The following is a 26,647-nucleotide window of genomic DNA, read 5'->3' as shown; positions in this document are numbered from 1 at the left end:
AGTCTTGATCGCCTATAATTAAAACGGAAAAATCATTCAATCCTGTTCTAGATTAAAGACTACTGCCAGGAGTAGTAGAGATGTTCTCACATTTCCCCGTGGTACCTGAAACATTTTCGTTGCACTTAGAGTCTTGATCGCCTATAATTAAAACGGAAAAATCATTCAATCCTGTTCTAGATTACAGATTACTGCCAGTAGTCGTAGAGATGCTTTTACATTCCCTCGTGGTATATGAATCATTGAAAATTAAGTTTTGCTTCCTTCAAAATTTATATAGTGAAAAGTGTCTATCAGAAATAAGTATATCGACCACGTCAGTTTAGAGAATCTATAACTTACTCGTACCTGCATTTGGATTCAACGATCCGGACTCTTTAGTAGGAGACATTCTGATCGTGATTTGCCTTCCAGAAAGTAGTGATAGATTCAACTTATTGATAGGAACACTGATGGGAAGACTCAAAGCTCTTCCACTGGGACCAGCAACAATCACATCAGGTGCAGGCGGTCGGTTCTCCCCAGAAACAGGCATGGTCTCAGATTCTCCCGTGCTACCTGAAACATTAACCAAAACAGATAAAGAATTTATATTTCCTCCAATGTGATAATCAAAATATAATTCAACCCTGACAAGATTTCGGTCGGCTATAGCATAATTGCCGTCTGTATAGGATTTGCTATTAACCTATATTAGATTCTATATACACAGTATATGAATATTATATTTAAAATATATTGTCTCAATATATGTAAATTTTTTCAAAGAAATACAGTTACAATGAGAAATATTCTGTATTTGAGCTGCATGGTTGTCTTTATTTACTGATAAAGTTTAATGATACGCAATTTCAATATTTCTTGAATTCTGATTACATTCTATGTTCAGAATTTGGACCTAATTAATCCTAATATTATAAATGCGAAAGTGCTTTTGTTTGTTTTTCTTTAACGTAAATTACTCAACTGACTATACTGAACTTTTACATGAAGATTTTTATGGTCCCTGGAAGAGTAATAGATCTATTCTGACTTCGAAAATCCCTTCGGGGTACTCGCCAAAAGTCTTTAAATTAGTGAAAGATGCCATCTTTGTCTCTAAAGTTGTGTAATATTAATTGAATGGGCATGTCAAATGCAATCAACTGTTCTGTGTAAACATTGTTTACTATTTCCAATTTATTTACATTTATAGAGAACTGAACTGAACCGAACCGTGGGAGATAGGGTGGTTCCCTTCAGAGCAGCTTCGGAACAAATGTCCCAATGACTACTGGAGAGCAGAATCATCAGTGTATTTTAGCATAATCTTTAGTGCTGGGGTAGAATGTTACGTTTAATGAAGTGTAGTTAATGAAGTCAAGTCGATAACAAGTAGATGAACAATAAAGAAGAAGTACGTGGTTGGCGGAGTTTGAGTATGGACGGCAAGTCTAGATGAGTGAAGCGCCTAAGAAAGGTCGTCCAGCAATGCCCTGGGGCGTCTCAGGTTATATTTATAGTGAGTCAAATGTCTAAAGAAAAACCATAATCTTTCTGTTTTGTTTCAGTAATTAAATAAGTACTAATATACCTTATACAATTTCATAAAACATTACATGGACAGAATTTTACCCCAAATACTCCCTTTGAGGCAGTCGACAAGACACAATTATCCCTAGACACAATTTCGCTGGACTGTTCTTTTGAAGTAATATACTAATTCCAACTCTAAATATTCTAAAATTAAAAGTAACTGTTACTATAAATTTAAAGACTTATATAAAATTTATTTTAGTTCCTTTGGACAGAAGTAGGCTTTTTCGATCTTTGATATATATATATATATATATATATATATATATATATATATATATATATATTTTCTTGGTCGGGAAACAAAACAAAATCAACTATGGAACAAAACTTACTAAGAATGAAGTAAATTATAATGGCCACAATTATAAACTTTTTGACGTATTTTATTGATCGTGGCAACAAGGCAAACTCGATATTGGCGTCGGAAATATAATTCACTCGAATCTGCAGTGGTCGTAAACCTGAACTAAATTTCGTTCAAAGCAGAGTGAAACTGCTAGTATTGTAGTGCAGATACAAGATACAATGTCTACATTTTCCTATAAATTTGAAGATATTTATGAAACCTATTTAAGTTATCTTATTGCAGAAGTAGGCTTCTCAGTGGTTTATTTTGATTGGAAGACACGGAAATTTATCTTAGGAACGAAAGAAGACCGCAGTAAATTAAAATTACTGTTTTCAACACATTTTATTTATCATGGAAAGAATTCAAATTCAACATTGGCGTCGGAAACATAATTACCTCGATCCAGAAGTGCTCATGCAGGTGCAAAACGTGTGAAATTTCTTTTGAAGCCTCGGGTAACTGCTAGTAAGTTATATTTAGTTGGAAAATATGTATATGTAGTTAATAGTGCTTTTTATTCTGAAAAAAATAAACATTTTTATAATAAAGTGTTTGGAATCTTACATGTTGGTCGATAACTTAGCGTTTATAGGTCCAAATTATGTTACTATTATATTATATTCTTTTTTTCTGGTATAAGTTACAAAAAGCACAATTGGTAACATATCCTTAAAATGCATCTATTGTAACATGTTTATACTATTTACGTCTTTTAACTGATTTTAATTTTGATAATTCATGAACAATCACATTTGAAAATCTCTGACATTATTCATCACTTTATTAAACAAGTTTGGAAATTCCGTTAGTAAAAAAGTTAAAATATTGAAATTAGGTTATTGCATACATGATTTTTTACATTAAATGGAAATATACCTGTCCTTTTAGGAAAATGCAGTGTTAAGGAAACATTACAACGTTGTAGCTGTATAAAATATCTGAATAAAATGTACGAAATTACCAGTTATACCATTTAAAGAATTTAATTAGGAAAAATAAAATTTCACCCAAATAAATTTGATTTTTAAAATTAAACAGGCAGAAATGCTTTAAAAAGATAATTATTATACATTAATTTCAGCGCATTTAAAAATTAGGTCCTCCTAAAGAATTTCCATTATATTTCAAATAAACTATCTCTTAAAATTAAACATTTTCATAGATAAAATTGAAGTAACAGTAAAAAGCGAAATAATAATATATGTTGAAGAACTTCAATATATTTGTACTAAATACATTTAAATAATAGAAATGATATTAATAATTTAAATAAATAAATGAATACATGCATATTTATAATAATTAATTATATAAATAATTATGAAATATATTATTAATTTAATTACCTGCAAAAGTAAACACTAAAGACCAAATTTAAATAAACCTTAACAATAAAAAGTTATTTGTCACATTAAACGGTAAGTGAAATATAAGTCAACAGAACCTTTTATAGTAACATTTATAGTGGACTGAACCTTTCAGACATGTTTAATATAAAAGATGTTTTACTGAAAAAAGAATGAAAAATTAAATTTACGCAATAAAAATAATCAACCATTATAGTCTCTTTTTTGGTTTTTTTATTAACTTTTAATTTATTTCAAAATAAAAAATCATTAAATGCTTGGCCATGTTCTGTGTCTTATCTAAAGATAAAGCAGGCTTTTGATTAAAAAATGTACATTATTCTACCTCGATATCTTGTTCATTATACATATTCAGTATTTAAAAAGTATTTAAGTATTAGATTAAACCTACAAAAATAATGCAGCTAATATATATTATTAAGAAAAATGCCCTGATAGGACTTGTTAGAATAAAAAGGAAAACACTTTAAGCACTCATCATCTGAACAATGTCACGAGTCGGTTAATTTAAACTGCAATATTAATCCTTAATTTCAGCTTAATTAAAACTCGACGTATGATCATCCCAACCATTTGTGTACAAAAAATTACCAAAAAGTATAATATTAAAATGTTGATTTATTATGATTACCACATTTAACGATCGCAGGAGTCGGCATAAATAATTGGCTTCATAATATCCTTGTATGGAAGCTAAACCAACGTCCTGTGTCGCCCATGTACATAACTAAGGTTACTTCAAGAACAAGAGAATGAAACAGAACTGCTAGGTAGGTACACATCACACTGGGTCTTCTATACAGAGTGTCAAAAATTACACTACTGAACTGTTATACCATTAAACTTTTCAATTCACAATAAGTAAGAAATATTACATAATTAGGGCGTCTGCTTGTTTATGATTCTTAACAATTGTAGCTTTAAATATAATAATGTTCTAAATTTTTAAAATATATATTATAATTAAGACCTGATTTTTTCCACTAAGTTCCAGCATAGTGTGATATATGAGGTTTAAAAATGGAGACCTTACAAAACTTTCAAACCGTAAAAAACAGAAACAAGAGATTTTATGAAACATTCATATGAATAGTGAAACACTGAGTACATGTAAATGAATAAAATAATACCAAATATATATTAACTACAAATTAATAATAGATTATTAAAGCTTTTACTGAGAGGGCCCCATCCATTATTTAAAATAAAATAATTGTGGGGCTCAGAGGAAAAATAGGCTAAAGTGACACTTTTTAAATTTTTCAAATAAGCGCATTTTTGGAATATAGATACTAAAATTTATCATATAAAAATTTTCCAGATCTCAATTATACATATAAACAGGTGAAAAAAAATTACAAAAAAAAGTTCACTTCTGAAATAAGGCCAACGCCTTAGAGGAAAAACAGTCTAAGTGATCATATGATTTTATTCTGTATGTTGTTAGACAGCCAGCTGTTTTTGTACACCAGTCTAACTGTTTGTTGCTAAAACAAGAAGGTTATGTTGGACTTGAGATGGAGAAGAAAAGTTTATTTAATAATAGAAAGCTCCTACTTGAAGCTTTATCAGGTATGTAATTACATATTATTATACTTGTTTTTTCATCGTATAAATACTGTAAAGCCTTTAATTGTATCTCAACATGTGATTGACCAAAACTATTGAAGGTTTAAACTACTACATGGCTTTACTAACAATATAGTTATTGAGTTGGATCTATATTTGTTTATTTAATATTTTATAATAGAAATAAGATCTCACCCAACCATCAATTAGTTAATATAAAGAGAAACTGGACAAATAATTCCAGTCTTGGTACAAAAAATATCAGACATTATAAGGAAGATCACATCAATATTTTATTATTTACCTAGGTATGTGTTATGTTGTTGTGAGAAATACAAATAATTTTATTCATACTGAACACTATAAAGTGTGAATATCTTAAATTTAGTTTAACATATTGTATCAGAATAAGAAATGACCAAAAATATTTTAGTGAACATTAACAGACTGTCTAGATCTACTATAAAATAGCCTAGCCTAATCGCCACAGATTGCTGTCAGTATGAACTGTCAAACTTGATTTTCTGGGTCTATTCATAGCTATTTAATAAGAAACTAAAAATAAAAATCTTGGTAGGCTTATTTAGAAGCTTAATATAATGTACAACTAAACTACCTTCAGGCACACAATTGCTTATTACATTTTAAAAGTTTGTTTATTTTTTGAAACCTGTTTTGCTTTCAGGAACTACTATTTTACATACTTATTTAATGGCTTCTAACATAAACTTTCTTTTTAGATTCTGATGACTTGTTCTCAAGTGACGGTGAAGAGGAATAAGCTTCCAGATGATATTGTGCCCCCAAGTAGTGAGGATGAGGACTACATAGTGCCTAATAAGAAACGTAATACTGGTAGGCTACCCAGCAAATTAAGTGAAGTAGTTTCAGTCAAGTAATCTTGAATTATCAATTGCAAAAGCATTGGCCCCATCAACGAAAAATGGAGGCCTTACTGACAGTTTTGTTTTTTAGAGAAAACAACACAACCTGTTTCCCCAATAATGTAATGATTGATGAAACTCATTTCTCACCTCATGTTACTCCTGAAAAAACTAGAAAGAGGAAGAAAAAACCCAAGTAAAAGAGAAGCAGCTAAGATAAAGAGGAACCTTGGGCAAGAATATATTGGGCACAAAGGAATAACTAAAAGAGAAAGGGAAGTAAAGCCTTATCCGCATAGCTGCCGTTATAATGTACAACAAATTTTACTGAAGAGGACCGAAAACAAATTTTTAATGGTTTTTGGACTTTAGGTTCTTGGGAGCTTCAAACTAACTTCATATGTGGGCAAATACAATTAATAAAGCCCAACAGAATCCGAGTTAATGCTAACAAGCACAACTCTTGCAGTAAAATCATTACATTGAAAAACATTAGAGTGTGCAAAGAATTCTTTCTAAAAACATTAGACATTTCTAATTGCAGGTTCAACAAGGCTACTGAAAGGCGTAATGAATCAGGTGTTTCACCAAAAGAAAAAAGAGGTAAGTGAGTACCCCACCGCAAAATGTTAGTGAAGTTAGGAAAACTGCTGTGAAACAACACATTAAAAAAATTTCCCAAGTATGTGAGTCACTACTCAAGAAAAGATAATCCTCACCAAAAATACCTGTCTCTTAATGTAACATTGAAACAAATGTATGACCTTTATTGTGATGAATGTAAGGAAAAAAGTGATGAACCTGTAACACTATGGCTGTACAGGCAAATCTTCAACACATCGTTTTAATCTATCTTTTCATCGCCCTCTAACAGACACATGCAATAAATGTGACGAAGCAAAAACTGTCCATCATGCAAGGTGAAAAGAATCCAATGTTCAAGGAAACAGATGAGTATAAAAATAAAATCATGGAAAAAGATAACCACCTAAGAATGGCTGAAAAAGCAAAAGAGGCCAAAATGAATGCAAAGGATAAATCCAAAATTGATGAAAAATTGGTTACCTATATGTTTTGATTTGCAAAAAACCCTACCAACAACAACTTTAAACCACTAATAAAGTGTACTACATGCGTCAACTATGGACACTAAATTTAATATTCATGATATCAAGAATGGCCTCTTGGTCATATGTATATATGGGACGAGACAATTGCAGGTAGAGGCTCTAATGAGGTAGGATCATGTTTGTTAAATTTCTTTAAAACTACAGTTGAAACTAAAGGCATAACACATGTCATTGCCTTCAGTGACTTCATGCAGTGGCCAAAATAAAAAATAGGAATATTGTCAAGTTTTTACATGTATGCTGTCAAAGATTCTAGTTGCCTTGAATGCATTGATCATAAGTTTTTTGAACCTGGACACTCGTTTATGGAGTGTGATGAGGACTTTGGGGTTATCGAAAAAATACAAGAAGCAAGTTCCCTACATCTTCATACCGAATGAATGGAAGCAGGCCATAGGCAGAGCGAGTAGGAAGTTTGTTGTCAAGGACATGTCTCAAACATGAATTCAAGTCAATATCAGCCATGGATGAAATTATTGTACCCTTTAGTAATGTGAAAAAGGATGACAAAGGAGCACCCATTACGTGGCGGCAAATAAAATGGATTCGTATAAACAAGGATGACCCATTGACAATGAATTTCAAATACACATTGGATGAAGAGTGTGAATTCAGGAAAGTGTCTTTGAAAAGGTAAATGTAGGAAGGCCTGTTAATGTAACATTGGGGCTGCTCTAATTCGCAACCGATCCCCTTGAAGTATCCTAAATGGAAGGATCTACAGAACCTTTTACCTTACATTCCACCTTGCTACCACAGCTTCTATCAAAACCTTCCTCATTTACCAGGACCTCATAAAAAAGGTAAAAGTAAAACACAAGACCCCCTTCTTCAACAAACAATGACTTGATCGATGACTGGAACATCCTTGCCAGTGACTATGAAGATGAGGAACAATCATCTAAATAGCCTACCACCGTCTAAAGACAGTACAATAGTATCTCACCTTTCAATTTATTACATACGAGTATTCAAATAGTTGTATAAATACGATAATAAACCTCATTTTTCATGTTTAAAAATGTCTGTGTATCATTCATAACCTAATTAACATCAACACATAGTTGTTCAAGGAAAAGAAAGTCTAAGTCACTTAGACTACTTTTACAAAATGAAAATGTAAAATCAAAGTAGTCTAAGTGATTTTAAAATAAAAAATTATATACTTACCCATAAGTAAATGTGACGAAAATTACAAAAAAGAAAGTCATACGAAATATCTACATGATAAGGTAATAAACGTCAGGTTTTGTGAAGAATAGAATTTTCCATGTACAATCAAACTTTAGCAGTGAATAACTCAAATAGAGGAAAATGTCACTTAGCCTAGTTTTCCTCTGAGCCCCTCAATTGAGTTTATTAACGTTCTGTAATTGCTAAGTAATAATCAGCTGATGCTGCTTTAAACACATGATGTCACGAGCTCATTGCTGTCCATTTTCAACACATAACTTTTATACCAACTAATTTTAAGTTTTAAAGTATTTGATTATATTACGTAATACATTAAAAAAAAAGCAAGTGCAACAAATGTATCAAAACATTAAATGCGCCCCTACACATGTTATACTAAATGTTGAAAACTTCAATAATGAGGTATCAGTGAATTAAATGTATTCATCTAAAATATCCCAAATGTTCTCATAAATTTGTCATAAAATCTCACGTTTCTTCGTAATTACGACTTAAGATTACACTAAAGATTTTTGAAAAGTTTGAATGTTAAGTTTTTAATTTTTTCTATACCTCACACACATACAGTCTAACTAAGCCAAAGAGACGTATCATATACTTTGCATGACATTTCTTATTTGATTTGACATGAAACTAAAATTAACATTTCTATGGAATAATTTGTGGGCACCCTGCATAAGGTACATAAATTTATATGGTTCCCTCGATCTTATGGTCTTCGGAAAATATGTAAGTGACCTCATTAAGGATTTTACTTCATATATTTAGTAATAATAAAAAGCATGTATTTATGTTATTTGAATAAGATTAAAAAAGTGTATCAAATTATAAAACGAAATGGTAAATACCTTCAGCGTCAAACGAATAAAATTTATCGAGTTTGTTCGTATCACGTAACGGAAATACAATTCTAGATGGACTGATCTCAAATGCTTAAACGTTTGTCAGATACTATGAAATCATTAAAACAAATGAATTTACGAAGATAAGTTTTTTGCCCATTACAAAAATTGTGTAGCATGGAATGATATAGTTATGTAATAGACGCCTACAATGACATGCATCGTTCGTACACTGGGTTACGTGAAATTTCCACATGACAATTTTCTAACGACCACCATTTATAAAGTATTAACTTCCTAAGTGTTTGCAAGAAAAGGTTCATGCTGAATCACTACATCATAAATGATAGCCTTTTATAGTTTATATATATATATATATATATATATATATAATGAAATATTTGTTCATGAATAGCACACACACATATATATATATATATATATATATATATATATATATATATATATATATATATAAAAGAAATTGTAATTGATAATTTTCAAACGACAACCATTTATTATATATTAACTTCCTAAGTTTTTGCAAAAAAAGATTCATGCTGAATCACTTCATAATAAATTATAGCATTTTATAGTTTACGTATATGTATATTATAAAATGCTATAATTTATATATATATATATATATATATATATATATATATATATATAATTAATAAATTGTTCATGAATTACACATATATTATACACAAAAAAGTGAATATGGCCTAAAAATCATTTTTGTTTACTAAGCCATTTAATAAAATCGCAGATTCCCCCCACATTTATTCAATAACATGTATGCTTATAATTCAAATCACTACCATAAACTTGTAATATTTGCTCTGTTCAATATGTATGTATTCGACATAAAATTTATTGTTCAAGTATCAATTTTAAATAGTTCGATAACTTCGAAACATAAACTATATTATACAGGGTGTTCTGAAAAAAAGTATCAGCTGTTTTAATTTCAATATTACATTTGTAGAGAGCTTAACAGATTTTGTCTATTTTTCATGCGTTTTGTATGTAATTAAGGATTATTTTTTAAAGTTTGCGTTTGTCTATTATAGACTTATTTTACATCTTTCTCTTCGAAATTAAATTTTCTACAAGTACCGTGAAAAAATATTTTGTGTTTATTGTACATTTAACATAGTAAATCTGCTTCAAACCTAAATGTAACTTGTTTTTCGGGACCAAGTTTCGCGTATTTTCGTCACATATCTTAAAAATTACTGTAGCTACAGGTCTGGAAACGGTTTTATTCAATTTTTCAGTTCATTTTACATAAAGTACGCTAAATTGTACATCTTAATTAAAAGCCAACAAATACCCGTAGGGCTTCGTTGCAGCAGGGGAACTGAAATTCAGACGAAATCTTTCACCCTGTATAACTTGGTAACTAAGCATTTTCGGACCTATGTTAATTAGACATTTTTTTCTTATTTTGATGTGAGGAATCACGCCCTGACTTATGGGCACCTTTTTTCAGAACACCCTGTATATATAGAATACTAACGAATCTCAAGAAAACAAGAATAGTGAAGATTAAAAATTCATTAATATTATTTGAGTTGTTTAAATACTATACTAATGGTTAGATTCAGTCAGTTTTGTTATAATGTTATAATGTTATAAAATCGTAATGTACAGTTTTATGATCCAAGTATGATACTCAAGATTTAACGTAGAAATTGAAATTGTAACATAAATAATCGTATTATAACTGTCACTTAAGTCAAATTTTAAATAATTAAAATTTTTACAATTTATCACGTAAACATTTTGCGCACGCAGTTAAACGCGATAGGGAGCGGTGACTTACCTTCTATATACACCGTCACTGCTCACTAAATTTCCTTTATCTCTCAGCGTTTCTTGCTGGACTGACCGTTGACCTCCCAATACGTGCTGTTCAATCAATGTCTATCAGCAGGAAAAGTGGACATCGACCTTCGACCGTTTGTCAGATACCTAGCCGGATGCACAGTGTAATATCTTCTGGCTGCTTTTATATTTACCTCACTTTTTGTTAATATTGATGATATTTATCAAGACTGTTATAAAGTATAATGAACAATATATGGTAGGGTATGCAGGGAAAAATTTGAATTTAAAAATTGTGTAGCCCATCTCAGTGCCCATCAACGAGAATGGCCTGATCATAATACCATTGCGCATTAATTCTCTTTAATTTTAATTCAGTTCCGCTAGACAAAAGGCAGGAGTAAGAATCATCATATTTCCCGTAACAAGGCTCGCTGAGGTTGCATTCACAATTTCTATAATCTAGCTCATTTCATTCTTTTGTGAATACATAGACAGACAGACATGAAATATAGTAAATTAATACACTCTCCGGCAGACAACAAAGATATTAATTGTGCCAGTCTACTGAGTGTTAGGCTTCAATGACGCTCAGCTAAATTCCATGGTTAAACTTCCACCATCATAGAATTCATTCCTGTCAACGTAAAGTTTGTTTCATTCAAAATTTAAAGTTTACAGATTAAATCTTCATCGTAATGTATTGCCACATAGTAGGCACAGTTTGTTCATTAACCCACACTGACCCGTAGGGTTTATATATATATATATACTATTATACAAACATCTAATAATGTGCCTGTACGTTTGTGTGTGTTAATCACGTAAAAAACTACTGGACTGGTTAACCTGAAAATATCACATGGCCATTCTTAGAGTCCCTATACGTTATCATGTGTCTATTAGTATATCAAAAATCCCTTTGGGTTACGCCCCACTGCTTTAGAGAACTCCCTTAACATTCAATTAACTATTATATAAATGGACTTGCTTTAATCAGCAGACAGTAAATGTAATTATTTTAATAACCCGTCAAAGCTAAAAATAAGTATGAGAATTTATGGACATAACGGAATATGGTAAATTTTAGTTTTTATTCATCTGTCTAAATTCACACTAACACATACATGTTAAGTGCAGAAGGGTTTTCTCAGTCTTGATTTTTTTATTGGAATTTATTGTTTATTATTTATTTATTATTTTATTGTTGATAAAAATCAACAACAGTAAAATTACACCATACGTGCGTTAACTGAAAAGCTACAGACTCATTAAAGTCTCCTCTTAGGGTTTCTATACACTGACCTAAAATAGTTCAATTCTAATTGAAATCTTAGGCGCTATTAAATAGAATTACATGAAATATCGAAGAGAAATCCGAAAAATTCAGAGGCACTTTTGAAAACAATTTTACTGTCCGACTTTTGCACCCCTTTTTAAACTTATAACTAAAGGGATCAAGTGATTGAAACAGCTTTCAGTGTTTATCACTGATTCATGGAGTTTTTCGGCTAGGCTTCAGTAAGTCCAGATTTCATTAAGTCCAGGTCCTCTAAACAAATTTAATGTCAAATAAAATTTCATTAAGTCCAGTTTTAAATAAGTCCAGGAGTTTAATGTTATTAAAATACAGCAGTGTTAGTAAGTCCAGTGTCACAAAGTCCAGAACTACAGTCTGTGCCAGAGCAAGTCGCCGGCGACCGTCATGTTACTATGTTGCAGGGGCAATTCTGAAGGCGTTCCAGCCTCAGCGCAAATTTAATAATTCATGTGGATTGTTATGTAAAGCAGCCTAAAAAGAAGTAGTTTGAATTCAAGCTTTAAATATTTATTTTTATTTTATGTATATTTGCAATTGTGTATCTAACTTATAGTTTTAAAATGTGATTTTTCATACAAATCATAGAATCAATAGAAAACAATACTTTAATTATTAAACTTTATTCAACCTAACATTAATTAATAAATATAATTAATATACTTATACATTTGGAATGTTTATTGCATCTGTACTATGTATGTCCAATTAAATTACCGTAAATAATAACATTATAACATAATGTTGTATTATTTTACTATATGAAAAATTAAATTCTCAATAATGCCAGATACTCAACAAATGTTTTGAAAGTATTGAGGTTTAGCAAACACACATAAAATATATATTTTTGACGTATCATATGTTCCAATGCTAAAATAAAATTATATAACATTTTCCTGTATTAACTATGTTGTGTTTTATTAAGTAAAACAGGAAATTAAAATTAAACATTTTGCAAACAACGACTGTCATTTCATTATGAAATTTTATTCAGAAGCTATTAATTAGTTCTCATAACCAATTAAGATAACTGGTCTGTTATGTATTATGCATAAGCCAGTGTTGGTTATTTACTATTAAACGCTATTACTACAATGTTATTTATCAAAGTAATACAAATTATAAATCTTATATATTTTATATAAATATTAACTCTGATAATGGCAGTAAAGAAATAACCTGCTATATATTTATTATATTTAATCAGCCAAACAATAAACAGCAGCTAGGATGTTAACCAGTCGTGAGGTTAAATGACAATTAACTTAGTGGGAAGCCTATCACTCGTGGGGCTGGACAACTTTTATTTAAAACTGTCTTTCCGCACGATATATCAGAAACTAACTAACATATAGACGTTTGTTTATGCATGAAGCTTCAGTACTATATGAGGAACACTGTGTTCGATTCTGGTAAACGTCACACCATGAGATTTGGGTGACATTCAGCCTATATTACATTAGTCTTATGGGTAACCATTGTGATATTGATAACATAGCACAATAAATATATTTGTAAACAAACCCAATTCACCCATTATATATTTTAACGTCCTAATAATATTATATATGCGAAAGTGCCTTTGTTTCTTTGTTTTGTTTTCACGCGTAAACTACTCAACCGATTGTACTGAAACTTTACATAGACATTCCTACGGTTCCTGGAACGAATATGGGCCTATTCTTATTTCGAAAAACCTTCCGGGCTCCACCATAATGGACTTAACAATAGCGAAAGCTCCAATTCTTGGTCTTTAAAGTTTCTTAATTTTTATTGAATGAGCCTGTCAAATGTAATCAACTGTTCTGTGTAAACATTATACTAAGGCAGCACACCAATATATTTATTTAATTTAAGCACTATTTTATTTATGTTTCATAATCAAATTTAGCTGACACTAAACTCCTGTTCTCAGTCCCTTAGGACTGATATATATTTTTTCGTCAACATTTTGTTAATCGGGTAAATAAGGCAAATTCAACTATGGAACTGTAACTACAATAGAATAGAAGTCAGTTGAAATGCTCGGAACCAGAGAGAGTTTTGATCGAAGTAGGCTTCTCATTCCTAAGTAGGTAAATATATTTCCCTCGTCAGGACAACGATGAAAACTCATCTATGGCACTAAAAATACATTAGAACGGAAGTAGAACACAATAGCTGGAAATAAGCGGTTTTTTAAGCAAAGCTGTTTTCGGAGACCTGTGTAAATAATTTCTTGATGAGAGCAGCGAGGTAAATTCAGTTGTGGTATCGGAAATATATTGAATTTGAAAGAGAAATGGTCCTATACCAACCAAACATGATATAAGATTTTGTATCTCTTATCGTCTAACCATAAACACTGAAATTATATGAACCTGATCATATGACTACTTACGTTTGAAACACATTATAGAGGACCATTATATTACATCATAAGTGCTTTGATAAAGTTGGCTTCGGACTTTGATTTTTTTCCCGCGGGTAACAACTTGTATAACGTATTAACACATGTAGACTAATTATTCAAACACATCCCACACCATTTTAAGGTGAGTGGTGACTAGATGTGTAGACTTTTATTATTTAAACACTAATATGAAACGCAATAAAATGAAAAGAACGTGAATGTATCATGTGACAAGATCATACGTATCATTTCGAAAAATATTTCATAATTAGACTTAAAAGAAACTTCATTTCTACATAAACAAGAATGAGATCAACCATTGAATTTGGCTGACAACACTGAGTTCGATAATGGTGAATGTCATTCCATGGGATATGGCCTAGCGTTAGCTATTATATTTTTATTGGTATTATAGGCAACCATTGTGGCAATAAAAATATGGCAGAATAAATAAATTTGAGAACAAACCTAGTCCAATAAAGACTTTATTACATGGAAAATTGTTATTCATATGGTAAAATGAAATAATTACCAGAGTGGAGAGTCAATGTTAAAAGTAGGTGACAATATTTAATATCAGAGAACTCTCGAGTTGCAGTTCTCCAATTTAGCTCACCGGAACTTTCATTACTGGAACACTGCTATAAAACATAATTTAATATGAGACTATAATGTGGTAAGTTATCTCGAGAAAGATTTCTTCTGTTAACTTCATCTTGATATAGACAAGATTGGGTTGTTATCACTCAGTACGCCAACACAATTTTTATTTTATCTACCGGGGGTATATAAAAATGTCTCTTCTGTGCGACTGTTTATCATTCTATCTGCAAGCAGGTATATCGAAAATAAAATGTGTTAAAGATTTGAAATTTTGAATGCAAACTCAGTCTGTTATGCAACACGTGGTGTGGCGTGTTGCTATTTTGTTTATATTATATTGAATTAGTAAAAAGCATTTATTTTTAACACGCAAGCCTCTAAAACAAAGCGATAAATGTGCATTTGGAATTTTGCTCCATTTTAATTGTGCAGCTGATGAAACATTGAGAATGCCTCTTGTGTGTATTGTTGCTGGGTAAACGAGACAGACACTCTTTTGTAGTGTATGTGTCTCTGTTGCCGAGATTGCGTTTTGAGCTTCTTCGTTACCGACTGTCTAAGCTAATTGGTTGGCCTAGGCTATTATGTCAGTACCTTATTGAAGCTGGCAAATTCAAGGATATCGAAATCATATTCCTAATGTACTCTGCTGTATTGATCTTTGTCGAATCCTTTTATATGGACGTGGACTCCAGATTCGAGTAGTCAAGGCTGTGACAAAATGTCAGATTTCAAACGCTACACAAAGTGGAAGGTGAAGTAGAGCTAAACTATTAAAATTCCCTTTTGATTGAATCAGCCCTTCCAATAACAGTTGTGTTAAAGTGAACAAACTGTAGTAATTAATGTATGACGGCAGTAATGATAAGAAATTATTTCTGTCAACATTGATACTGATGTGGCATGTTTATGTACTTCCTACGTAATCTCATAGTTAATTCTATAATAAAACAAGACTTCTAGGACATTTATTAAGTCACGAATATCTAATATAATAAGATACAATTTAACTAGAACACAATTAAAAAAGCTCGGCTTGGTAATACAAAAATAAATGATGGCAATGTTTAATATCCCATGTTTTATTTTGTGAAATATAATTTTTCTTTTTAAATATTCAAATAGACTAGCTCAATATTACTATTACGTATTATTGATATCTTGTTGCTACGTTTTTAATGTCTGAGTAAATTTATTATTATTTATAATTATTTGGTAGATTAAACGACCTAATACTAACCTGTATTTGGATCCAAATTGACAATAGGTTCCGCCTCAAATGGCTCGTGTGGTAGTTGTTCATCAGCTATCTTCTGTATGCTGCTCTGGAATCTGCGATCTGCTGGAACGGTAAATGGATTTCGAAGTTCCCTTGGAGTTGTGACAGGTGTGATTTCCACTTCCGGTCTAGAATGCGAAGCTCCCACCGTATGTCTATCTTGTATAGGATTGTGTATCAAAGGGTACATATCAGGTCGCCTGGATGAGTGGTCAACATTCATAACTTGTGATGGAGCATAATATCCTTGCATGTTAGGAGGGTCCCAAAGTCCTATTCTTAGTAAATATTCTTGAGAAAAGTACGTGACAGGCTTCATATTATCTCCTCTCAAAATGACCACTGGTTGGCCAGCTCTCGAGGTTTGCAATGGTTCATCAGGGCTTCGTATTTCAGGAACGGCTTCCGTTCTTGGTTGATGTTGTTGAGGACGGTGCATCACAGGTTGAATATCAGGTTCTCTGGGTACGTAGCCAGCTCTCACGTCTCGCAATGGTATATCAGGCCTTCGTATTTCAGGAACGGCTTCCGTTCTTCGTTGATATTGTTGAGGATGGTGCATCACAGGTTGAATATCAGGTTCTCTGGATACGTAGCCAGCTCTCACGTCTCGCAATGGTATATCAGGCCTTCGTATTTCAGGAACGGCTTCCGTTCTTCGTTGATATTGTTGAGGATGGTGCATCACAGGTTGAATATCAGGTTCTCTGGATACGTAGCCAGCTCTCACGTCTCGCAATGGTATATCAGGCCTTCGTATTTCAGGAACGGCTTCCGTTCTTCGTTGATATTGTTGAGGATGGTGCATCACAGGTTGAATATCAGGTTCTCTGGATACGTAGCCAGCTCTCACGTCTTGTAATGGTACATTAGGCCTTCGTATTTCAGGAACGGCTTCCGTTCTTCGTTGATATAGTTGAGGATTGTAAATCACAGGTTGAATATTAGTCTCTCTGGAGACGTAGCCAGCTCTCGGGTCTTGTAATGGTACATCAGGCCTTCGTATTTCAGGAACGGCTTCCGTTCTTCGTTGATATAGTTGAGGATTGTAAATCACAGGTTGAATATTAGTCTCTCTGGAGACGTAGCCAGCTCTCGGGTCTTGCAATGGTACATCAGGCCTTCGTATTTCAGGAACGGCTTCCGTTCTAGGTTGATGTTGTTGAGGATGGTGCATCACAGGTTGACTATCAGGTTCTCTGGATACGTAGCCAGCTCTCGGGTCTTGCAATTGTACATCAGGCCTTCGTATTTCAGGAACGGCTTCCGTTCTTTGTCTATATTGTTCAGGATTGTACATCACAGGTTGAATTTCAGGTCCTCTGGATAAGTTACCAACACTCAAGTCTAGCGGTGGTGTGTAATGTTGTCGTATGTCAGGAACACCCTCTATGAATGCAGGCATATCTGGATGTGGAAGATGTATCATTTCTCTATATTCTTGAGGTCTGTCTCTAATTCCTCCTGGTAGATCAGGAACATTCATGTCTTGGGGGGGTGTATTGATATCACCAGGAATCGGGGGTGGAGTAACGGTAAGAACGAGTTCATATGACTGATAGATTTTACAAGTAGAATACAAAGTACAGCCACATTGCCTTGAGCCCTCCACGGACAATGTCCGATTGTGAAAATGGCCCCTTACTTCGTTGCCTTCTGAGTCTAAGTCAACAGTCTGAGCAGATGAGTCCAAGTTTACCCTAATATCATCTAAGGGGGTCAGTGCTGAAAATAACACATTTTAATGTTTTTTTTTTAATTTATATGTTGTGAAAAATTTGCTATGCTACTATGAATAGTAATATATTTTTTTTATTTAAAGTGCCGTCATGAGAATTTAAATTTATGTATTTAAGTAATATATTAAAGACTTTAAAGACCAATTTAACATTCTGGAAGACACATTTAATGTACATTTTTTACAAGCATTAAATTTTTTAATACAAATTTTTATTTTACTCGATTTTTTTAGTATCTTTCGTTGAGTCATATTTTATTTCCATTTATTATTTCTAAAGTTAATTTTTACTATCAGATCAAAATTTTATCTATTTAGTTTAATGCGTGGTTGTTATCTTTAAAGTAAAAACTATAATAAAATGTTGTATGCACTTTTTAGCGATTAATAGAAAGTACAATAAAATGCTCGTTCATTATTGGACACTCAGAAGTTCCATATAATACTAATTTATTTCAATAAAATTTGTAAAATAGGAGTAATTTGGTGCAGTATGGTCTCAAACATTTTGTTCGAGTGCGAACTTGGAACCTTTTTATCATTATTAAGTATTAAAATATTCACCGTAATTATTGTATACGATGGCAGATACAATAATGGAACAAACATTTTTGTAAGTAACACATTAGATATATATATATATATATATATATATATATATATATATATATATATATATATACATATATAATTTAAAAAACTAATTTCTAGTCCAAATTTTAAATTAATTATAATAGTTTTATTTGTGAAACAAATATTAATAGGAATGGTAAGTATTAATTTATTATTTTACTTCACAGGTTGATAAACAAATGGCTGGACCTCAATTAAACGTTGATACTATGCGTGCATTAGAAGGTATGAAATTGATACAATTTTATTCGAAACATAAATTATCATTGTAAATGTCAAAGAAATTAATGATGGAGTTAATGTTAGTAATCAAAAATTTAATATTATATTTATAATTTAGTTCTGGTTGATATGGGTGAAATAGTTTATTAAAACACTCTATTTGAACTTACATTTAATTATTATAACAAGATTATTTTGAATTGTTTTTTTAGGAAGTTACAACTTAAGTTTTCATTTTATTTGGAATAGTGCATTGCAGATAAATGAAACTCTCTAGAAATTTAATTTTTTTAATCAAATAGGAATGTTATAAACTTCGAATCTTGAATACTTTTTAGTTCCTTTAATATATTATATAACTGATTGGTTTAGTTTAATTCTCAGTATTAAATAAGTGTTAGTTTTGTTCAATCTGTCCATGATTTTTATTTACGTTCTTTCTTGTACTAAGATGATCCTATTTACGAAATTGTCATCCTCAAGACAAGTCTCTAGGACCTTTTTATTAAGAGTTATCCTTCAGATAAACAGACAGACAGACAGCATTACGATATTAAGAAGGATCTGACGGTACATATTTAATATAATAATTTGCAACAACATCCTATAGTTATGCAACATTAAGTAGATCCTACAAGCCTAGATCTTGTATGTGAAGTCGTTTACCTCCCTAACAGTATTGCGATTTACGAAGGCGATTTAAATGTTATAAGTCTAGTATATGGTGTTGTTTTGCTTCACAGGACATTGTCCTGTACATATAGATAGATCTATATAGTATGTGATGTAGTTTACCTTTACCTCTCTAACAATATTTGGTTATACTAGCCGAATACGATTTAGGTGTTAAAAGTCTAGATAAATATAGTATATGGTGTTGTTTACATTCTCCTGTCTAACATTGTTACGCTCTGTACATATAGATAGATCCAGTATATGATGTAGTTTACCTTTACCTCTCTAACAATATTTGGGTTATACTAGCCGAATACGATTTAGGTGTTAAAAGTCTAGATAAATATAGTATATGGTGTTGTTTACATTCTCCTGTCTAACATTGTTACGCTCTGTACATATAGATAGATCCAGTATATGATGTTGTTTACCTTTACCTCTCTAACAATATTGGGTTATACTAGCCGAATACGATTTAGGTGTTAAAAGTCTAGATAAATATAGTATATGGTGTTGTTTACATTCTCCTGTCTAACATTGTTACGCTCTGTACATATAGATAGATCCAGTATATGATGTAGTTTACCTTTACCTCTCTAACAATATTTGGTTATACTAGCCGAATACGATTTAGGTGTTAAAAGTCTAGATAAATATAGTATATGGTGTTGTTTACATTCTCCTGTCTAACATTGTTACGCTCTGTACATATAGATAGATCCAGTATATGATGTAGTTTACCTTTACCTCTCTAACAATATTTGGGTTATACTAGCCGAATACGATTTAGGTGTTAAAAGTCTAGATAAATATAGTATATGGTGTTGTTTACATTCTCCTGTCTAACATTGTTACGCTCTGTACATATAGATAGATCCAGTATATGATGTTGTTTACCTTTACCTCTCTAACAATATTGGGTTATACTAGCCGAATACGATTTAGGTGTTAAAAGTCTAGATAAATATAGTATATGGTGTTGTTTACATTCTCCTGTCTAACATTGTTACGCTCTGTACATATAGATAGATCCAGTATATGATGTTGTTTACCTTTACCTCTCTAACAATATTTGGTTATACTAGCCGAATACGATTTAGGTGTTAAAAGTCTAGATAAATATAGTATATGGTGTTGTTTACATTCTCCTGTCTAACATTGTTACGCTCTGTACATATAGATAGATCCAGTATATGATGTTGTTTACCTTTACCTCTCTAACAATATTGGGTTATACTAGCCGAATACGATTTAGGTGTTAAAAGTCTAGATAAATATAGTATATGGTGTTGTTTACATTCTCCTGTCTAACATTGTTACGCTCTGTACATATAGATAGATCCAGTATATGATGTTGTTTACCTTTACCTCTCTAACAATATTGGGTTATACTAGCCGAATACGATTTAGGTGTTAAAAGTCTAGATAAATATAGTATATGGTGTTGTTTACATTCTCCTGTCTAACATTGTTACGCTCTGTACATATAGATAGATCCAGTATATGATGTAGTTTACCTTTAACCTCTCTAACATTATTGGGTTATTACTAGCCGAATACGATTTAGGTGTTAAAAGTCTAGATAAATATAGTATATGGTGTTGTTTACATTCTCATGTCTAACATTGTTACGCTCTGTACATATAGATAGATCCAGTATATGATGTAGTTTACCTTTACCTCTCTAACAATATTGGGTTATACTAGCCGAATACGATTTAGGTGTTAAAAGTCTAGATAAATATAGTATATGGTGTTGTTTACATTCTCCTGTCTAACATTGTTACGCTCTGTACATATAGATAGATCCAGTATATGATGTAGTGTTTACCTTTACCTCTCTAACAATATTGGGTTATACTAGCCGAATACGATTTAGGTGTTAAAAGTCTAGATAAATATAGTATATGGTGTTGTTTACATTCTCCTGTCTAACATTGTTACGCTCTGTACATATAGATAGATCCAGTATATGATGTTGTTTACCTTTACCTCTCTAACAATATTTGGGTTATACTAGCCGAATACGATTTAGGTGTTAAAAGTCTAGATAAATATAGTATATGGTGTTGTTTACATTCTCCTGTCTAACATTGTTACGCTCTGTACATATAGATAGATCCAGTATATGATGTTGTTTACCTTTACCTCTCTAACAATATTTGGTTATACTAGCCGAATACGATTTAGGTGTTAAAAGTCTAGATAAATATAGTATATGGTGTTGTTTACATTCTCCTGTCTAACATTGTTACGCTCTGTACATATAGATAGATCCAGTATATGATGTAGTTTACCTTTACCTCTCTAACAATATTTGGGTTATACTAGCCGAATACGATTTAGGTGTTAAAAGTCTAGATAAATATAGTATATGGTGTTGTTTACATTCTCCTGTCTAACATTGTTACGCTCTGTACATATAGATAGATCCAGTATATGATGTTGTTTACCTTTACCTCTCTAACAATATTTGGGTTATACTAGCCGAATACGATTTAGGTGTTAAAAGTCTAGATAAATATAGTATATGGTGTTGTTTACATTCTCCTGTCTAACATTGTTACGCTCTGTACATATAGATAGATCCAGTATATGATGTAGTTTACCTTTACCTCTCTAACAATATTTGGTTATACTAGCCGAATACGATTTAGGTGTTAAAAGTCTAGATAAATATAGTATATGGTGTTGTTTACATTCTCCTGTCTAACATTGTTACGCTCTGTACATATAGATAGATCCAGTATATGATGTAGTTTACCTTTACCTCTCTAACAATATTGGGTTATACTAGCCGAATACGATTTAGGTGTTAAAAGTCTAGATAAATATAGTATATGGTGTTGTTTACATTCTCCTGTCTAACATTGTTACGCTCTGTACATATAGATAGATCCAGTATATGATGTAGTTTACCTTTACCTCTCTAACAATATTTGGTTATACTAGCCGAATACGATTTAGGTGTTAAAAGTCTAGATAAATATAGTATATGGTGTTGTTTACATTCTCCTGTCTAACATTGTTACGCTCTGTACATATAGATAGATCCAGTATATGATGTAGTTTACCTTTACCTCTCTAACAATATTTGGTTATACTAGCCGAATACGATTTAGGTGTTAAAAGTCTAGATAAATATAGTATATGGTGTTGTTTACATTCTCCTGTCTAACATTGTTACGCTCTGTACATATAGATAGATCCAGTATATGATGTTGTTTACCTTTACCTCTCTAACAATATTTGGGTTTATACTAGCCGAATACGATTTAGGTGTTAAAAGTCTAGATAAATATAGTATATGGTGTTGTTTACATTCTCCTGTCTAACATTGTTACGCTCTGTACATATAGATAGATCCAGTATATGATGTAGTTTACCTTTACCTCTCTAACAATATTGGGTTATACTAGCCGAATACGATTTAGGTGTTAAAAGTCTAGATAAATATAGTATATGGTGTTGTTTACATTCTCCTGTCTAACATTGTTACGCTCTGTACATATAGATAGATCCAGTATATGATGTTGTTTACCTTTACTTCTCTAACAATATTGGGTTATACTAGCCGAATACGATTTAGGTGTTAAAAGTCTAGATAAATATAGTATATGGTGTTGTTTACATTCTCCTGTCTAACATTGTTACGCTCTGTACATATAGATAGATCCAGTATATGATGTAGTTTACCTTTACCTCTCTAACAATATTTGGTTATACTAGCCGAATACGATTTAGGTGTTAAAAGTCTAGATAAATATAGTATATGGTGTTGTTTACATTCTCCTGTCTAACATTGTTACGCTCTGTACATATAGATAGATCCAGTATATGATGTTGTTTACCTTTACTTCTCTAACAATATTTGGGTTATACTAGCCGAATACGATTTAGGTGTTAAAAGTCTAGATAAATATAGTATATGGTGTTGTTTACATTCTCCTGTCTAACATTGTTACGCTCTGTACATATAGATAGATCCAGTATATGATGTAGTTTACCTTTACTTCTCTAACATTATTGGGTTATACTAGCCGAATACGATTTAGGTGTTAAAAGTCTAGATAAATATAGTATATGGTGTTGTTTACATTCTCCTGTCTAACATTGTTACGCTCTGTACATATAGATAGATCCAGTATATGATGTTGTTTACCTTTACTTCTCTAACATTATTATATCTGTACATATTTTTACACTTTTAGTAAAGATACGTTGTACAATAATATGATTTTATACTAGTGTGTTACAGAACTATACTATGTTAATTGGGTCTTATAAACATAGCTCTATTATATGATGGAGTTGATCTTTTCCTCTGCCTTATTTTCAGTTTTTACTGTAAAATTACTTCCTAGCATAACCTGCTCTCTTTTTAAAGTTTGTTTTAGGAGAGTGAAGAATTGGGAAGGAAAAATATATTTTCCAGACATTTGGCATTGTTTAGTGATACCGGAAATCAGTAAAACCACGTTTTGAGATTTGCACTCTGCTCTTTTCCTCAGGTGGACAACTAACTAACACATAACTAATAGTACATATATCGCTATAGATCATACATAAATAACGATTTTGCCTGTTTAGTATTAATATACATATTTTCGTATCTTCTCTCAAAAATATGCTGTTAAACAACACTGATTTTCTTGTAACAGCTTGCAACATGAAACTGTAGCTACGTACATTTAGAATGTGTTCAACGCACTAGCTCATGTATACGGTACTTTTTATACCATAACTCTAATAAGATGTACTTTTAAAGAATTAGTACACATATTTCACTGTGCTCCAAAGATACTGTTTTTCAGAGTTTTTACACTCCTACAGCTATGATACGCTGTGGCCTAAATTGTAGTTGTTTTCATAGTTTTATTTGTTTATTGTTATTTTTTATATATTTAAGAGTATAAAACTTTCAGCAAAAATTATCGATAAAAAGTTATGTTTCGTATATTTGTATGAATTACACACGTACACGTATATGCTCTCACACGCTCATACACAAATTTATATATTATGGTGAACATAAGTATTCATACCTCGAAGCCAGTTTCGTTGGTCGGGCCGCCCTTCATCGCCATAGTGTTGTAATAAATCTAGACGACTATACCTGTTATCCAAAGTCTCGGAATATATAGTCGCTAAAAAGCTTTCCATTCTAACGGTGAAGATAACCAATGACAGAGATTTCCTTATGGTTGACTGAGGGAATATAAGAGAAATACCACCAATTAAATTTTGCCTCCTCACAAACTTGTTGTCAAGTTCGTAAACATTCAGTCGAGCCTCACAGGCTTCAGGGGCCGTGTAGCTGAAAACTCTGAATCTGCTCTGAGGCACGTAAGCCCGGTCTACCATCTTCCTCACTTGTGTGTCATGTAATCCTACGCTAATTACAGGCGTCAGTTCGTACAATTCCAGTTCTTTTTTCCACTCTGTATTCTCGTCTATGCCAGCCCTCATGCCAGCATAGACGGCTGCCCCTCTGGAGACTGAATCGCTCAGTACACTTATTGCTGGTGTAAGCTCTTCATCAATAATTTGACTCAGTCTTGGTATCAGGCAAGACCCACCGTGTTTGAAGACTCGTAATATTTGGAATCTTTCCAGATTTGCTCTTTGTAAGCATCGTTTTATCAGTCTGGAAAACTGATTGAACCGCTCAGTATTCCAGCTTTCAAACATCGCTCTGGTTATTTCGATTCGATGTTCGCGTAGACATACAAAAGTGCTTACGTGTGTAGACAATTCCAATTTTGCTGCTATACATCTCCTTCTCAAAAGTTGTTCATCAAAGGATGAAACATTTTCCCCCCTTAATATCCCTTATTTGTTCGAGGCAATAAGAAATAATGGTGTTGTCGATGTCATCCCCTCCCCAGTGACAGTCCCCCACATTCGACATGACTCTTATTCGTTTATCAGAAACCATAAAAGAAGTTATGGAGACGGATCCCCCTCCCACATCGACGACCACGACCGGACCAAATATCTGAAACATGGAAAAAATTAAAAATATTTTAAGCATAACGCGTATGGTTTGTAATTCGTATTCAAATCAGGTAAATACATATATAAAAACATCATATATACCACAAACTGAAATCGAGGATTGCTTTAGTAATTTCTACTCAGTCAGATAGATTTCTTTAAATGGAATACAGAATTAATAAAAACTCTAGTAGACGTTGTTTCTTCGATCAATGATGAAAATTAAATGACGTCAAAGAAATTGTACTAATTTGCAGTATATAGTAATACCTTCTAGTATATATAGAACATTTCTTTATTTGCAATAGTGGAAAACAGTTTGGTAAAACTCACTCAAACCAGTTACAGATAGTTAAATAATGATTTAGATAAAGAAGACATTTCTTTTTCAAAGACGTTTTAAATGAGGTGCTTCATGATGTACCAATCAATAATAATGTTTATAATACCACCATTTGGATATTTTTTAAATACTGTATATACTTTATTTACTATATACGAGAAGTAGGGAAATTTTGCAAAATATATCTATGTAATATGTCCATGTCGTTTTAACATGTAAAAGCTCAACTTTTTACAACATCATGTTAACATAATGTTAGTTTAATTCCAATATAAATGAAATATTTCAAAGGTGTATTAACTTATTTCATTGGAAACGTAGAAAATTCGGGATCATCTCTAAAATCTGTTATATTTTGGTCCGATAATTTGGAATGGTTAAATAAAATGTGTCTACATAGTCATGTTACACTTGTAAATAACTGTACTTACAAAATACAACATAAAATGAGATTGACATAGAATTACAGAGTACTTGAAACAGTTTTACATCAGTTATTTGAGCTTGACATGAGCAGACATTCAAACGAACTTTGAGTTCCCCCGACAATTTGATCAGGTCGTCTGGGGTAACTGACACAATCACGGGATTGATTCACTACAAACTCAACTTTTGATCCCAAGTCCCATAAATGTAAATCTAAAGACCGAGTGAGCAAGCTTTCACCCTCATCCAACTTTCAGGCGGTTTCTTTTTTT

General features: G+C 31.9%; 2 protein-coding genes across 6 annotated transcripts in view; both read right to left on the bottom strand.

Moving 5' to 3' along the window:
- The window catches only part of LOC124362200, a 31,739-nt gene extending 6,439 nt beyond the window's left edge, over positions 1-25,300 (bottom strand). For both annotated transcript variants that reach the window (XM_046816497.1, XM_046816498.1), the window contains exons 1-3: positions 24,655-25,300; positions 16,303-18,066; positions 349-558 (exon numbers count right to left, since the gene is read on the bottom strand). In XM_046816497.1, coding sequence (XP_046672453.1) covers positions 349-558; positions 16,303-18,066; positions 24,655-25,300 — 2,620 coding nt within the window. The remainder of the gene's footprint in view (positions 1-348; positions 559-16,302; positions 18,067-24,654) is intronic.
- A 104-nt stretch (positions 25,301-25,404) lies between these two features.
- The window catches only part of LOC124362201 (putative heat shock 70 kDa protein 7), a 44,682-nt gene continuing 43,439 nt past the window's right edge, over positions 25,405-26,647 (bottom strand). For all 4 annotated transcript variants that reach the window (XM_046816502.1, XM_046816504.1, XM_046816503.1 and 1 more), the window contains one exon: positions 25,405-25,607. In XM_046816502.1, coding sequence (XP_046672458.1) covers positions 25,407-25,607 — 201 coding nt within the window. In that variant the 3' untranslated portion in view covers positions 25,405-25,406. The remainder of the gene's footprint in view (positions 25,608-26,647) is intronic.

Source organism: Homalodisca vitripennis, chromosome 5 (genome assembly GCF_021130785.1).
Source record: "Homalodisca vitripennis isolate AUS2020 chromosome 5, UT_GWSS_2.1, whole genome shotgun sequence".
NCBI lineage: Eukaryota > Metazoa > Arthropoda > Insecta > Hemiptera > Cicadellidae > Homalodisca > Homalodisca vitripennis.
The sequence above is the reverse complement of the archived record's forward strand: the minus strand, read 5'-3'. Positions and strand labels throughout refer to the sequence as shown.